The 16,050-nt window shown below is 39.9% G+C and overlaps 1 protein-coding gene across 3 annotated transcripts in view; it reads left to right on the top strand.

Moving 5' to 3' along the window:
• Pdlim5 (PDZ and LIM domain 5) overlaps nt 1-16,050 on the top strand; it is a 163,924-nt gene that overhangs the window by 117,171 nt on the left and 30,703 nt on the right. For all 3 annotated transcript variants that reach the window (XM_031375680.1, XM_031375679.1, XM_031375678.1), the window contains one exon: nt 5,065-5,249. In XM_031375680.1, the coding sequence (XP_031231540.1) occupies nt 5,065-5,249 (185 nt within the window). The remainder of the gene's footprint in view (nt 1-5,064; nt 5,250-16,050) is intronic.

The following is a 16,050-nucleotide window of genomic DNA, read 5'->3' as shown; positions in this document are numbered from 1 at the left end:
CCCCCCCCCCCCATCTTTCTTCCCCTGTCCTTGTCAGCAGCTCTACGAGAACTATAGGAGGTGCTTTGGAAGGTTTTGGGGACTTTTCTCTCTTCTCCCCTCCCGCCAGATACAGTGCTGTAGTTGTCAGTGGTGCGGCTGCCACTGTGTCCGCTGCTCTTGCTGCAAAAACCAGGTAGAATTATGTGTGCAGTGCATGTCTGTAGTCTCAGCATCTTCCAGTGTCCTACGGGTCTCTTCAGAGAGAACTGACCTGTGTAGAAGCAGCGTTCTGTAATGAGCGCCCCCTTGTGTCCTATGCATTTCACACAGGTTGAAAGGAAATCCACAGGGTTGGAGAATGTTCTTGAAAAGCAGCCATGGCTCTGTTTTCACAGCTACCACTTATGCATGTCTCTCAGTTGTGCTCACTGTTATGTGTTATGTTCTTACAGACTCTGGAGTTTTACCACTTTCAGTTGTCCTTGAGGCTGAGTCAGGTAGAAATTAAATTTCTGATGATGCTATCGTATTCCACAACATTAAAGCGTAATTACTCCCTGAAACAGCCCTTCTGTGTGCTTTGTTTCTATATTATTTCTGTCACATTTATAGGTTTAAATGCTTTTGAAACCTAGCCTCGCATGACTATAGTAAAAATGTCCCTAGTTGTTTTTTGTATTTGAGACAAAGTCTCTCTGCGTAGCTATAGCTGTCCAAGGAACTCACTTTGTAGACCAGGCTGTTTTAAATCAAACTCATGGAAAGAAAGATCTACCTGACTCTGCCTCTCAAGTACTGGGATTCAAGGTGTGTGCCATCCTGCCCAGCCAGATTTCATGTATATAGATGAGTAAACTAATACAGTGAATTTGGGGTGTTTTTGCTCCCCTTCCTTGCTGCTTTGCGCTTCTCTCTCTCTTCCTCCTCCTCCCTGTCTCTCTCTTACTCCTAAAGGAAATGTCTCAGATCATAGACTGAACGCTGGCTTTCTTTTGTGGACACTGCAAGTTTTCACTGATGCCCTTCTCTGAATGCTTGCCAGGCTCTCCGGCTCTGAAAGCTCCCAGTCCCTTCTGGATGCGCTTTGCATCAGCACTGTTCCCAGGCCTCTTGCTCTTTCCTGTCTTCAGTCCTCTGAGGAGTCAAGTGGCTCTATCCATGTTAAGAAGAGCAGGTACTATGGGAGGGAACGTGCCATGTGGAAGTTTGTCTCCTCTAACAAGATGCTAACAGGCCAGATGAAAAGTTGTAGAACTCATGTAAGCAGTTTTGAATTAGCAGCAGTTTCATGTAGTGGCCAGGCACCTGCACGCTCTCTCATTTGCCTATCAGCACACCTTCTAATCCATTGTTTTGTCTTTAATAGCACTCTTGATGTTTGGTATGAAGTCGTGAATAATTGTGCCAATACTTAAACTGTAGTGGAATCTGGGCTTTTATCACATGGCTATTAGTCAATGATTAATAACCATGCATTTTCAAAAGATGGAAAGCAATGTAATTATTATGGCTGGCTACTATCTTATAGTCCATACGCATGAGGATTTTACCTGAAAAGTTGCTTAGTTTTTACTATATGTGCTAAATGCATGTGTTCAGCTTTATATTGCTGTGATAATATACCTGAGATAAGCAGTTTGTGTGGAGGTAAGGCTTATTGTGGCTCGTGGTTTGGGGTTTCAGTGCGTGGTTGCCTGGCTCCATTGCTTTTGTGCCTGTGGGAGGCACAGCATCGTGATCAGGACCATGTGTTAGAGTTGAGCTGCTTAACCTCACAGTGGCAGGAAAGGAAGGAAAAGGGAGGGCTGGGTCCCCATGCCATCTGTAAGGACACGCTGCTTATCCCCTGACTGCCTCCCAATGGTACTCACCTCCTCAAGGCTTCACCACTTCCTGGAGTGCCATGGGCAACCACTTGGCCATTCCAGAGCCAACGTGTAGAAATTAAAAAACAACAACAAAAATTAATGGTTAACCCAAAAGTTAACTAAGCATAATACAGAGATTAAAAATACCCCAGGGTCGGCAAAATGTGTAGTCTCAGTGAGTCAACTAGAGAACATACTTTGTGACAAATGTACAATCAGTCGCAAAGTAAATAGCTGCCACGGTAGCTAATAGTGCTCTGCTATAATGAGCTGTTAGTTTCTGGCTACTCAGCATTACAGAGATTCTCATTATGCTACACCACAGTTCTCTATTAGTTTTTAGTAAGGTGTTTAAGCTGGTGTCAGGGAGGGCAGACCATCTCTAAGGGAAAAATTGAAGTTGTTTAAATTTTGGGTTCTTGAGTCTAGTTGGACCACACTTTTAAGAACGGGATGGAATGTTACGTGAATCTACTCCATCAGAGTTCCTTGGTTCATTGTCACACAGGTATGCCTGAAGCTCCAGCCTGAAAGAAGCTCTCTGGGGACCCTGTGAGACGGAATATTAGTAGTCCGTACTTTGCCTTTAATCAACAGCGTACAGACAGCACATATTTTGATATTTGAGACAGGGTATAGAGCTAGGAGCATGGCTTAGTGGAATGCTTGTCTAAGAATTGAGAATCTAGGTTCTGTTTCTTTCACTGGAAAAATAATCATAATGTACATAAGTACTTATGACTTAGATTTTCATAGCTTCTTTATAGTGTGCCTCAAATCCTTAATGTTTGAAGAGTAAGTTTAAAATGTAAGTATTATGTACCATTGGAGAGAGAATTTATATAAACCCTTGTATAGAAAGCACAACCTAAATTACAACATGTTAGCTTACAATAATCTTCATAGGACTTTTAACACAATTTAAATAATTATAATTTAAAGTTGTAGCTCAGATTAAAATCTAGGATGAAAACTATAGTTATAAGTAAATTGTTACATGAAGTATTAACTTAGTAACCATATTCACTAATAATATCATTACCATTGAACTGCATACTTAGTACATAGACACAATCATCAGTGCCATTTTTAAAACATAACTCCATGCTGACCAGTGTACAAGTACTTTATGATCAATTCCTAGAATTTTAGTGTATGCTTGTTATAGCCCTGGAAGAAAGGCAGTATATTTGTACTGTTTGAAGATGAAGAAGTTTACCAAGGTTAAGTAATATACTCCCCGCATGGCAGAGTTCCCATCCTCAAGGAATGTACAAGGTAGTGAAGTTACATATGAAACTTACAGTTTTTAAAACAGCCGTCACAAGTGAATGTGCATCTGTACTCCAGACATCAAATAAATGATAGTGAGTCCCAAGCTTCTCTCCTTGTAGCAGTGTGAGGAGTCAAGTATAAAATAGAGTGTGGTGACCGCCTATCGTAGAGCACAGCACTAAGTGGGTACTTTTAGTTACCCTGTTAAGCATAGGTAGAATTTGAATGCTTACAAAAGGAAGGTGTTGAAGGGTATCTGCTATACATAGTCTGCCTGGAAAGAAAAGTAAAATGTAGCCCAGAGAATAAAGATGTCCAGAATCCGCAGTTTCTGTGACTCAGCAGGAGAGCTGATTTACACCTATAGACTACAGCCCTGTCTTACAGGCCTTGGCTGACATCCTGAACTCTAACTCAGTTCTCCTCTCTCTCATTGGCCACTCCCATTTAGAGTTCCCCTCTTCTGCCTAAGTGCCTCTCAGTTGAGACAGGACTTTCAGGCATGGGATTTTCCCTGTGAATGGTTTTCCGTAGATGGATTGCATCCATCTCGCTGCAGATTGGGTTTGTGAGTAGTATGCAACAGGTAACCATGTAGAACCAGCCCATGTACATGTGTAAGGTTGCCAAGGCCACCCAAGGCTTTTCATACCTTGGCCCATCTAGTATTGCTACTTCCAACACCCAGGTTGGGTGTTGGTCCCTAGTGTTGGCACTGGATTCTTGTCATCCAGTTTACTGACTCATAAGTTTGGAAGATATCCTGGAAGTCAGTTTTAATTCTTTCAGATGATTAAATGGGAATGATTTGGACTTTAGTATTTCTGGATTTTATTTTTGTATATAAGCTCTTTCCTTAGAATTATGATTATGTAGCTCATTATTTTGTGTAATATACATAAGTAATTTAATCTCAGAATAAGAAGTTCCTGTATATTGTGCCTTAAAACTAACTTATTTGTAACAGGTAAATATATTGAATATAGCTATTTTATTATTTTAGTATGTTTATTAGCCTTTCATATGTTAAGCTCACATTCTATGCCCTAAATAGACTAAGTATCTTATATTTAATTATTTTACCTAAACTACATGGGGTTTTTATCACCAAAGTATTAATGACCTTATTTAAAGTTTAGATAATAGGCTCTAGAGGCAAAATAATTGCTTATCAGAATTGAGAAAAGAAAATGGTAGCTGAATCTCTTCTTTCTTTCCTGGTGTTACACACCTAGAGCACTGGACATTCTACAGGCGGGAGGTACTGGCTCTTTGTTATACCGTCTGGCTTATGGTAGATGTCTGAGTACTACTGAGTGGGCGAGTGACTATACAGTGGCAGGGGTGACTAGCAAGGTGTGAGGGCAACAGTTGGTGAAGTACCAGAAGATTGTGTAAGAAGAGCAATGTTGATGCCACATCATACAGGTGATTAAGGATATTCCAGCAACTAGTGCTCTTGATCTGATGATTCTTTTGAAATGTTATCTAGGGATGGAGAAGGAAAATTCACTGTGAGGATTGGTTATATAACATATTGTAGACTATTTGAAAATAACTTCCATCATACAGAAAGAAGTGTTAACTGCTTTTTCTTCTTAACAAAGGGAAGTCCTTCACGATTTCAGAATTCTTTGTGTGTTGTTTCCCTGTAAAGTAGCAGACTTCCTTATGGCATTTGCATTTATAATTGTTTTGCCGATTTCCTTCTTTGCCCTTCTCTAACTCACCACCTTCAGTCTCCTCACTCACCACTGCTCTGCTTCCCACGTAATGTCACCTGTGTTCTAGTCTCCCAACCCACTCTCAGAGTTTTCTTTCTTAAAACTAAAAGTTCACCGGTGTTTTGTTTTCCTTAAAGCTTTAATGGAGAAGCTAGACTCTTTGCCGACTTAGATTGCTCCCCCTCACCACAGCTGTTCCTTCTCTTCCTTTACAGTAGCACCGAGGAGCCTTCTCAGCAGTCCGCATCAGCCGGAGCCTCACCTCGGAGCGCACCTGAGGGCCCGGAGAGCCCAGCTTCAAGCAGGCCAGCGGTGGCTGGCCTCAGGTCCGCTGCTGCTTTCAAGCCTGTAGGACCCACCAGTGTCAAGTCACCAAGCTGGCAGCGTCCAAACCAAGCAGGTATTCCAAAGAAATCCCTCACTCTTGGCTTTTCTAGAACGAAATTTTGAAAATGTGTTGTAGCGTGTATAATAAACTTTGCTAGTGAAAACCATTCTCAATGATTTAAGATTTAGGAACAACTGTAAATAATATCAGTGGCTGCTTTGCTGTTTAGAATGTCTCTGCATCATCCTGCGTGCCTCATTCGCGCCCTTTGCTTGTTCTGGAGTCATAAAGCAAGAGGGGAAAAGAGCAGAAAGTACTGGAAGGGAGGTATTTAAATGCTAACACATCTTCAGGCTCAGTGAAGAAAGCTGAATTCTCAGTCACCTCTATAGATAAGAACTTTCAATACAAAACTCATCCCTCTGCCCCTCCGTCTTCTGATACATAAAATTCAGGAATTCTAAACCATCTACTGTTTCTCCAACTTCAGCAGTGTCTATGGGTATATGACAGAAATAGTAGGGAGGTAGCTTAGTTCTGACCTGAAGGTTTGAGTTCAGTCTCCAGAACTCATTTAAAAAAGCCTGCATAGCTCTATGTGCTTGTAATCTCAAGCATGGGGAGAAGAAACAGGAGGATCCCTACTGCTCCATAGCCTGCCAACCTGGCCTCCTCAGCGAGTCCCAGGCCAGTGGGAGACCCTGTCTCATCAAACTGGAGAGATGGCACCTGGGAGTCAACCACAAGGTTGGCCTCAGGCTTGCTTTCACATCCTGGTAACATTTCAGATGCAGTGTGCCTGAAATTGTGATTTCCTGCCCTGGGGAATGGAGTATGCCCTCTGATCAGCAGCAGATTAAGAACTTTAGACTACACTCCTCATTCTCACAGTAACCAATACCAGCAGGCTCTCTGATGGAGTATGTCCCAAGCCTGTTCTCTCCTTTGCTATGGGAGCCATCACTTTCAATCCAGCCCTCATCAGTGTGTTGATGCTCATTTCATGTCATGGTGGTGTTTATTACATGCTGTTGATTCTGTGGAGAAGCTCCAAGAACAGTTGTCCCTCAGTATGCATGCAAGGCTGACTCAGGCTCATTTGCAGATGCATAAATTCCCCCCCCTTTTTTTCCTTTTTTTTTTTTTTATGTTTTTTTGAGACAGAGTTTCTCTTTGTAGCCCTGGCTGTCCTGGAACTCATTCTGTAGACCAGGCTGGACTTGAACTCAGAAATCCTCCTGCCTCTGCCTCCCAAGTGCTGGAATTAAAGGAGTGCACCACCACTGCCAGGGCACAAATCCCTTATTGAAAATGACATATTTGTGTTCCCTGATGGCCGAAGATGTTGAAGAACTTCTTAGCTGTTTGTATTTCTTCTCATGAGGAACCCAGTCAGTTCCACCATCGGTCTGGGGACGAGGTCATTTGTTTTCTTGATGTTGACTTTCTGAGTTGTTTGTGTACTCTAGATATCAGTCCTCCGTTAGATATCCTGGTAAAAGGTTTTTGTTTTGTTTTTTTTTTTAAAGTCTGTAGGGACCTCTTTTTTTTTTTTTGATTGGCCATTTTTATTGTACAAACCATTTTTGAGTTCATACGGTCTTGTTTGTCATTTGTTGGCCTTCTTTTCTTTTTTTTTTGTTTTTTGTTTTTTTTTTTTGTTGTTGTTGTTTTTTAAAGGTTTATTTATTTTATGTATATGAGTACACTGTAGCTGTACAGATGGTTGTGAGCCTTCATGTGGTTGTTGGGAGTTGAGTTTAGGACCTCTGCTCGCTCAGTCCCTGCTTGCTCTGGCCCAAAGATTTATTTATTATTATAAGTAAATACACTATAGCTGTCTTCAGACGCACCAGAAGAGGGCATCAGATCTCATTACGGGTGATTGTGAGCCACCATGTGGTTGCTGGGATTTGAACTCAGGACCTTCAGAAGAACAGTTGATGCTCTTACCAGCTGAGCCATCTTGCCAGGGCCTTCTTTTCTAATAGCCAAAATCCTATTCTGAAAGTCCTTAACTATGCCTGCCTTTAGTGTACTCCCTACTTTTCCAGTTAACCACGCGCAGTATCCACAGTTTCATGCACAAGACTAACCCTCAGTTGGGCCCCCATCACTGTTCCATGCTGTTTTTGGAAGAGGCTCAGGAAGCCCTACTGGGAAGCTGCCACTGTTTAGCAGTTGCCTGGGATTGACGCACTATTTTTGTCAGTGGTATAACCACTAATTTAGTTGACCAAAATCCAGTGGCTCATCCTCATCCATGGGCATGTGGGCCACTCTAAGCACTCAGTGAGTCACCTAAGCATTGTGCATGTCCTTCTGCTTACTTTGAACTGTCCATAGGTTACCTGCCTACTTAACATAATGTAAGCGATAGAGAATATTGCCCTACTGATTGTTTAGGAAATATGATGTGAAATAGAAGTTTGTACATGGTTAGTACTTCTTTTTCCCCTCAAATACTTTTTATCCAATATAGAAACTTCAGAATGGAAGGCTGGCTATATCTGTGTTTTGAGGGAAAGAAGATAGGCCATTTATTATATCAACCTCTTTAAAAAAATTAGACTGCTTTATTATTTCTAAAAACAAAATGTTCAGTCTGGCCTCCGACACTTGTAGACCATTGCCATAGCAAGACTTATTTCTTTGGGAGGAAAATCATGGGAAAGCATAGCCATATTGAGCTATTTCCATCCACTTTAAGCCATTGTATTGTGACAGGGAAACTGTAGTTATCTCACATGTGCATTTCATACCAAAATAATTTTAAGAAAAAAATGGTTCTGATGTAATTGGAATGTAGACAGTGTCTTATAAGATAAAAAGCACTTAATTCCTAAGGTCAAAGCTGAGGTACTGACAGAAAATATAGCTGATGGTTAGGTAATTCAAAAACTCATACTAAAATATTCTTCTCTTAAGTAAAATAATTCCTGGGAGAAACAGTACATTAAAACTACCACAAGAGGGCGATAGAGTCCTTTCCTCTCTGAGTCTTAATACTCAAACCAGCCCAGAAGCAGCTGGAATTGTGACCCATATGCCTAGGATCTAAAACATGATATTTTTGTAGAAACTACAGATAATTTTATATAAGAAAATTATAATCTGGTAACACATATATCATTAAACAGTATTGTCAAACAAAAATATTTTTGTTTTGAAATTGTAATTTAATTGCATCATGACCCTTTACTCAAAATAGAAAATACTTTTGAGACATTGTTGTTAGCTTAGTATGAGGACCTAAAAATAAGTATTTAATACTTTCTTTCTTACTAGATAGATGCTAATTATTTACATTATTTGTAGAAGAAAAAAGGCCCTTAATTTCCAGACTCTTATATTTCTATTATACCATACCTGGAAGTATGTCATTTAAAAGAGCAAAATGATACTCCTAATGATGTACTTTTAGTATTTGGCATTCCTAAGAGATTCCTAATGAAGATTTGAAAGTCCTTTGGAATTAGAGCATGGTTGGTGGTTGGTGGTTGGTTTCACAGTTCACCTGTGAAAGCAGTGGTGCAGGGCAAAGGGCAACACACTCTGACAGTGCAGGTCACTGGGCCATGGTGACTCACCCAGCATGGAAGCCAGGGAATGGCTGCTGCCCCACTAAGAGCCTCACGCTTGCTTTTCTAGTTAGTTCATAGCTTTGCTCTAGTGTCCAAAAAAGGAAAGAAAAACAGACTTGATCTAAGTATTTTAAAATAACTCCAATAGTTGTCTGGGAGAGAGTGTCAGAATGAACAAGTTCCAGTCTGTGATCAACTTAGTTGATTCTGAAATCAGTGTAATAGCTTGGAGATATCATTTATTTAACTTTATTTTGTTGGGACATATTGTAAATCTTTATGGGGTACATTCTGATAACTTGGCACATGTATATGTTTGATGATAGAATCAGTAGCAAGTACTTCCGTTTCTTCAAAAACAAGAATATTTTATTGTGTTGGAGCTTTGTATTCTTGCATATAGCCAGCATGCCCCCAAATGAAGTAGAGTGGGGCAGAACATTCCAGAGTATTTTGATGTGCTATTTAAAAATACTGTGAGAACTATCATTTTATAAACATGTTTCACGATATACCTACATAAGAAAAAGTGGGAGTGTGCAAAGGCTAACACACACAGATCAAAAGATGAGGAAGTGTGTTTCTTACTGTGCTATATAGTGTAGAAAATATTGTGAAAGACTTGATTTTAAAAATATATATTGCGCTTTTAGGTAATTGAACTAGTAATGCATTTTTAAATGAAAGGCTAAAAAGCTCAAAACAAAACAAAGGAAGGACTTTACAAAAAAGGTATTTTGAAATTGTAGGACCTGCTAGTAGTGTATGTTGAGCCTGTCCTTCACTTGTGTAAGTCTCCTGAAGTTCTCCCTTCATTAGATGCTTCCCTTGCGGTGTTGCAGAGCTAGTTAGTATATAGTAGACAGTAGAGTATACAGTATAGAGTGTATAGTTGTATTTAGTACTTCGGCACCTTCCACACTACAGAGATGCTCAACTAGATGACATCTAGGAATCGAGTGTGCATGTAGCTGCATTAGAGTTCAAACTGGACTGTGTTTTTCACAGGCATGTAGTTGAATGTACACATCATCAATGCCACTTCATTTCATTAAACACCCGACAGCTGGTCATAAAAAGATAACTATTTTGAGATGCAAAATGTTTAAAACTCATAGACCAAATGAAAACAGAAGGATAGAAAAGTAGTAAGAATTCAAGTTGAGTTTTGAAGAAATCAACAATACTACTGTTGACATCCCTCATGCCTATGTAACATGACTGTCACAAATAACATGTGATGACCTCTTTAGAAACAGTGACTAGAATCTGGGGAGGTACATAAAAATGGTAATTTTTCTTGTTATTTGTCAGAATTCGGGTTTTGTTTAAACCTATATTGAATTCACTTTTGTTTGCTTGAAGACCTGGGGATGAATCCCTGGGCTTCATACATACCAGGCATGTGCTGTACACCAAGCAACATCCTACAGCCTCAATATTTATATATCTATTAAAAGTTTATTCATGAAAGCTTCATTTTATATATAAATAATAAGTGGCTAGATGAGTAATTTTAAACCTTTGTAAATTTAATAGTAATGGTTTAAAAATATATATCTGTGTTTTTATAGGTGACCTAATTTGCTATGTAATGGTTTTTCTACATTCCTAGTAAGTTATGATTACCAGATTAGGTAAATTTAACTCACTAGATACAAATACATGTATAAAAATATTACTGTCTCACCAAATATAGTAAAACATTTTTCATGAAGGCACAGAGGGCCATTTTGTGTTGGAATATATTAATTAGCGTAATCAAACACAAAATGCAAATGATGAATTTGCTGGAATATAAGCAGCGCCTTACTGTGTCAGGCTTCATTGTTCATTGAACTCAGTTGTGTGGTGGGGGTGGCTGTGGTGTATATAATAATGGGTACCCCACCAGGTATATGTTCTACAGGGCTACACTTTTCAGTTTTATGCTTCTGCTTTTTCAAGAAGGTTCTCATTGTATGACTCTGGCAGAGTTCGAACTGGAGATCCTTCTGCCTCTACCTCCCTAGCAGCTATGATTATCGGTTTGTGTCACTATGCCTAGCTCTGAAGCTAACTTTTTCAGTCTACAATTTCCTTGTTAAAATAAGGATCTTAAAGTACCTCTGTAGCGATGTTGTGATCTGGCATATTGACATGTTTAGAAGATAGACAGGAAGGGTTCAGATTCCACCCTTTGACACTGTCATCACAGTACCAAGAACTTATACTGTTGTGAGCCAACAAAATGGATGTCATAGAACTTCCCTGTGCAACAGTTTGGAGCTCCCTGTTGCAGGTCGTGTAACTCCTTCCCGGGTCTTCAGGGTTGCCTTCTCATCACCACTGTCTTCTGCAGCCTCAGTTTGTAAGGTTGCTCCATATATTTCTAGTTCAGTCCTGCGGAAGTTGCTAACATTCTTGGTTCACACACCCCCATTCCTTGTACAGGCTGCTCTTGTACCAGGAAGCACTTGGCCTGCCCTCCTACACTCTGACTCCTTTAGTCAAACACCTTTATCACCTGCTTAGTACAGTGTCATTGAGCTTCTGGCTGGGCACTTACTCTTTCTCCATGGTCCGTACAACTCTGGCAATGTCTTTACCATAGAATTCATTATGTTCATTTTAATTGTTTTTATAGACCTTGAAGGGTGTGGCCAAGGTTTACTGTACTAATCCTTGCTTTAGACCACCTGTCTGGTATGTGGCAGTGTCTTTGGTAAATGTTAGTGAGTGAGTCAGTAGACCAAATGCTTTATTTTGAAACCTTTCGTGTAATTTGGGGGACACAACATTCATTTGTCATCATGTTGTTCGGTATTCTTGGGCTTCAGATTTCTTTTAAGTGTTACTGAACAAAGGTGAAAGCAGTTTCTGACAAAGCAGCTATTTAAAAATCCCAAAGCGCTAAGGACAAGGCCATGCTGCTAGCCTCATGAAGCATCAAATTAAGAGTTAAAGGAGGTGAATGTAAGCAATACTGTAATTAGCTGCTGCCCTCTATATCCAGTAATTCAAAATATTAGCAATTCTATAACCATAGCCCGATTTTCTTTCTTTAAAAAAAATAAGGAAATCATTGTAAGCAAGGGACCAAACAGTGGAGCACAGTGGGGATATTAGGGATGTGGGCTCATCTTACTTTGGATAGTAAATTTGAGCACAAAGCACCAGTATATTGCATAGAAATCAGCAACAGATGTACACAGAAAAGTTAACTCTGATTACAGGGCCCAGGTCAGAAGATGTGGGGTTCTGCATTTGCAAAAAGGGAGTACAAAACACTTGAATAAAGAATACAACTTGGAGATGAAAAATATATTTGTTTATGGTGGAGTTTTATTTTCTTCTGGAATGAGATTTTAATGTTTATGCACACATATGTACAAAAAAAGAAAAACACCCAAGGAACCTGAAGACTTTGATTTCTTAAAGGAAGTGCAAGTTGTGGAGGATGTAGCAAGAGAGAAAGTAAAATTAATGGATTAGCAGGGGCCTGGCCAGCGAGTGCTTAGAGCATAACATAGTGTGTGCTTGCCCCAGAAAAGAAGCTATGAAGAGATCTGTAGTCTGTGTAGTAGCAGAGTCACATTGCCTCTTCTGAAAGAGCAGCATATCTTTAATGTGTTTAAACCGACCATGCTGATTTCTCTGTGGTGATTAAGACTGGAGTCCAGAACCCCATGTTGGAGGTTATAGAGGTGTTCTAGAATAGAGGTAGTGAGGGCGGATATCCATCACCTTAGGCACTGGCGACAGGAAAGGGGAGAGTTGTGGGGAGAAACTGACCTATGACCTTCTTAGCATCCTTACCTGAGTTGGTGCTGTTTTAACCACTGTTTTCTCAGGGAAGGATTGTGATACAGGACTTAGGCATCACGTTCTGAAACACTGTCAGAGTGATCAAGTATGTGACCAAGTGTGTAGCTTAGAGAAGACAGACATTCAACCTATTTCCGACACCACACCTCATATCCAGGATTCTTATGGAGGCGTTTTCTTAATATGTTCCGTCCTCTTGGATGACATTAGCTTGTGTCACATTGACATCAAACTGTCCAGCACATTTTCTTTCCCTGACATGTCAGGTTTGTTGGATCTTTAACGGTTAGCTGTTTTCATTAGCAGTTCTTAGGTGTGAGGAAGCATCATCAGCCGTGTGCTTTCTTTAACTGTGTGTACACAGAGATAGCAGTTGAGCCTTGTTTACTGTCATGTCGGCTGAGAGTGGCAAGAGATGAATGGATATTTAAAAAAAAAGTTTTATTATTAAATGCTTCCATGCAAGTATAAGGTATTCTAATTAAAACAAAGACATCTACCTGATATTATGGCGACATACTCAAACACAGTAGGCACATGCCACTTAGTGTTTGCATGCCCAACTTCTGATACTCTATATTGGAGAAACACTGATTTCCATACTCCTTTAGGTGGAGTGTTGCTCTACAGCCTTTACTGGCCTCAAACTCACCATATGGCTCTTCTCCTGGGTACTGAGGTTACAGACAGCTTTCCCAACATTCCTGCTAAGTCATTATTCTCTTTATAAAAATCAGGTAACACGCATAGTTTTTACTAATCATTTTCTTTTTTCGTTTTTGGTATAAGTGGTGCAGGAGTGTGAGCACTCCCTCATGTGTGTATGCTTGCCTGTGTGTGCCTGTTAGGACCGGAGGTTGGCGGTGTCTTCCTCATTCTCCAGTTTGTTTGGGATAGGGTCTCACTGAACCTGAAGGTCACTCTTTTAACTAGATTGTCCCCTCCCTTCTCCCCACTGCTGGTATTACCTGAGCATGCCACATTGTTTATTTTTGCATATGTGCTAAGCTTCCCTGCTTGCTGTTTGCAAGTGATCGAATATTTTAGGGAATAATCCATTTGATGGGGTCAGAGATAAAGGAAAGTGGCAAACGTAGTTACAAAGTCCTTAGTTGACTATAGTACCTCTCACACTCTTTGTTGGAGGAGGACTCATCATCCCTGCTTGAATAAGAGGCAGCCTAGAAAGGACCAAACCACATCACCTCACAGTGACATGGTAGGTATGTTCATTAGCAGTATCATTTCAGTGCTATTTCAGCTTTAGAAATATCTTTATCAAGACTACACTTTAAGTCATACAGTTAAGTTGACCATCATCTTACTAACAAGTTAACAGGCTCTGAGAAAAGTAAAAGGAGCTAGCCAGTACTGTGAACCATTACTTTGACCCTAGATAACATGTTTCCTTTGTCTAACGATGGCATTAGTGATTACATCAGGAGGACCAGATCTCACAGGGATGGAGGACCAGATCTCAAAGGGATGGCATACAGAGGATTCTTGTTGAGGATAGCGACAGTTAACTATGGACCTGGTAGCTGTGAAATCTGTTATCTGGGTGGCATAATATGCGCATCTAAACTTCACGTTTGAAATTCAGATCATTTAGCTACAATTTAGTTAATTCATCACTTTATTGTGCGATGCCTAAGCATGCCTTTATTGTGTGGGGTACAGTTCTGAAGTAAAATACAGCCTTTTGCTTTATTATGAGAGCTGGGGAGAGATCTGATATGGTATTTTTCTTTCCAAGAAAGACTCATTTATTTGTGAGATTTGATTAAATCCAAGACTGAATGATGTTCATCTCAGTTGTAAGTAGATATAAATTCTATCTTTATTTGAAGGCTAAAGTAGATAGGGGTGAGAAAGGAAATTACTGATACTAGAGCCACCCCAAATTTCATTGTAGGCTTTGTACTACTCTAATAAGTCTAGGTAACTCGATTTGCTCAGCTTAGATGGAGGGATTTATTGGTTCTAGTTTTAAATTTTTGTATGAGTAAGTAAATTGCTACGAGTTGCATTTATTTCATCTCTTCTAATAATATTTTATTGCCATCTGGTCCCTGCATTTTTACATCATTAAATAGTCCACTCGCTTCAAAGTCCTGAGTGGAGCTGTTCTGCCCACTGTCAGGATTGGAGTGTGATGCAGAGAGTATGCTTGCAGTCTTCATATAGCAAATCCTTTCAAATTTAAAATCATGGTTCTCAGGGAAGACATAGTGACGCCCTTAAGTATCCACTTCCTTTTCTTGCACTCGTTTTCCTTGGGAGCTTTGTTTTGGTGTTGGAGTCTGTTTAGTGTTGTGGGGCACATCTGTGGAAGTCCTCCGCTCTTCCACTTGTCATCTTATGCTGGCACACTCAACTTTCTTATAAGAAAAAGTATCTAGATCTGTTATAAGTGCTTTTCTTAAAGAGTTTCTACTTTTATTTCACACATTTGGTTCAAATGTCTGTGGTCACACTGGCTACTTGCTATCAGGTTTTTTTTTAAATAAAGTTTTATTGAAGCATGGCCATGCTTATTTCTTTATGTATCACACCCATGGCTATTCTCAGGCTTCAGTGACATATCTAAATATTTGCTCTTTTACTTGGGATTTTATTACTGCAAAGAGATACCATGACTACGATAATTCTTAAGAAGGAAAACATTTCATAGGTTTTAAAGTTCAGTGGTTTAGTCCATTATCATTATGGCAAAAAAGCATGGTGGCAGGCAGGCATGATGCTGGAGAAGGAGCCGAGAGTTCTGTATCCAGATTAGTTGGCAGGAAGAAGAAAGAGTGAGCCACTGGCCCTGGCTTGAGCTTCTGAAACCTCAGAGCCTACTATAGTGATACAAACAAACCAACACCTCTTAAGAGTGCAATTTCCTATGAGCCAAGAGGGGTCTATTTTCATTCAAATGACATTTTCAAAAGAAGCAAAATCATACAAAGTCTGAAATAGTAATATCATTGTTCCTTACAAGAAAACTCAAACTCTGGATTCAAACTCTATATACAAGAAAGATGTCATGCTTCCTAGTTCTGCACAGTAGATATAAACTTTACTGGGGAGCTGGAAGCTCCTTTCGTTGTAGTATTAACCCTGTTTCATATGTGTTTATTTATTTGCTTATCTGTATCCAAAAGATGTTCTGAGGCAGGTGCTTATCCCTGGGTTTATCTTTCAAATAGAGTTCTTGGTGTAAATGATGAGTCTAGTCTCTAAGGAGTGGTTTAATAATTGGATGCGTTGTTAATGAGCTCAGGTCTCATGTTGAGTTTGACCCCTGACATGTATGAGGTATTTTGTGCCCATCTGTAATGCAGGCACCCTTTCTTTACACTGCTTCATTTTCTTTCTTTACATTTGGTGGTGCTTATTGTTTCCCAGAGGGGCAGCTGAGCACAAACGATGACGTTTCTAATGCAACTTAGAAAGCAGTGCCATTTAACATGATAAAATCTTGCATTTTTTCTTTC

The sequence above is a fragment of the Mastomys coucha genome, unplaced genomic scaffold (assembly GCF_008632895.1).
Source record: "Mastomys coucha isolate ucsf_1 unplaced genomic scaffold, UCSF_Mcou_1 pScaffold16, whole genome shotgun sequence".
NCBI lineage: Eukaryota > Metazoa > Chordata > Mammalia > Rodentia > Muridae > Mastomys > Mastomys coucha.
Note: the sequence above shows the minus strand (reverse complement) of the source record. Positions and strands in the feature narration are given on the sequence as shown.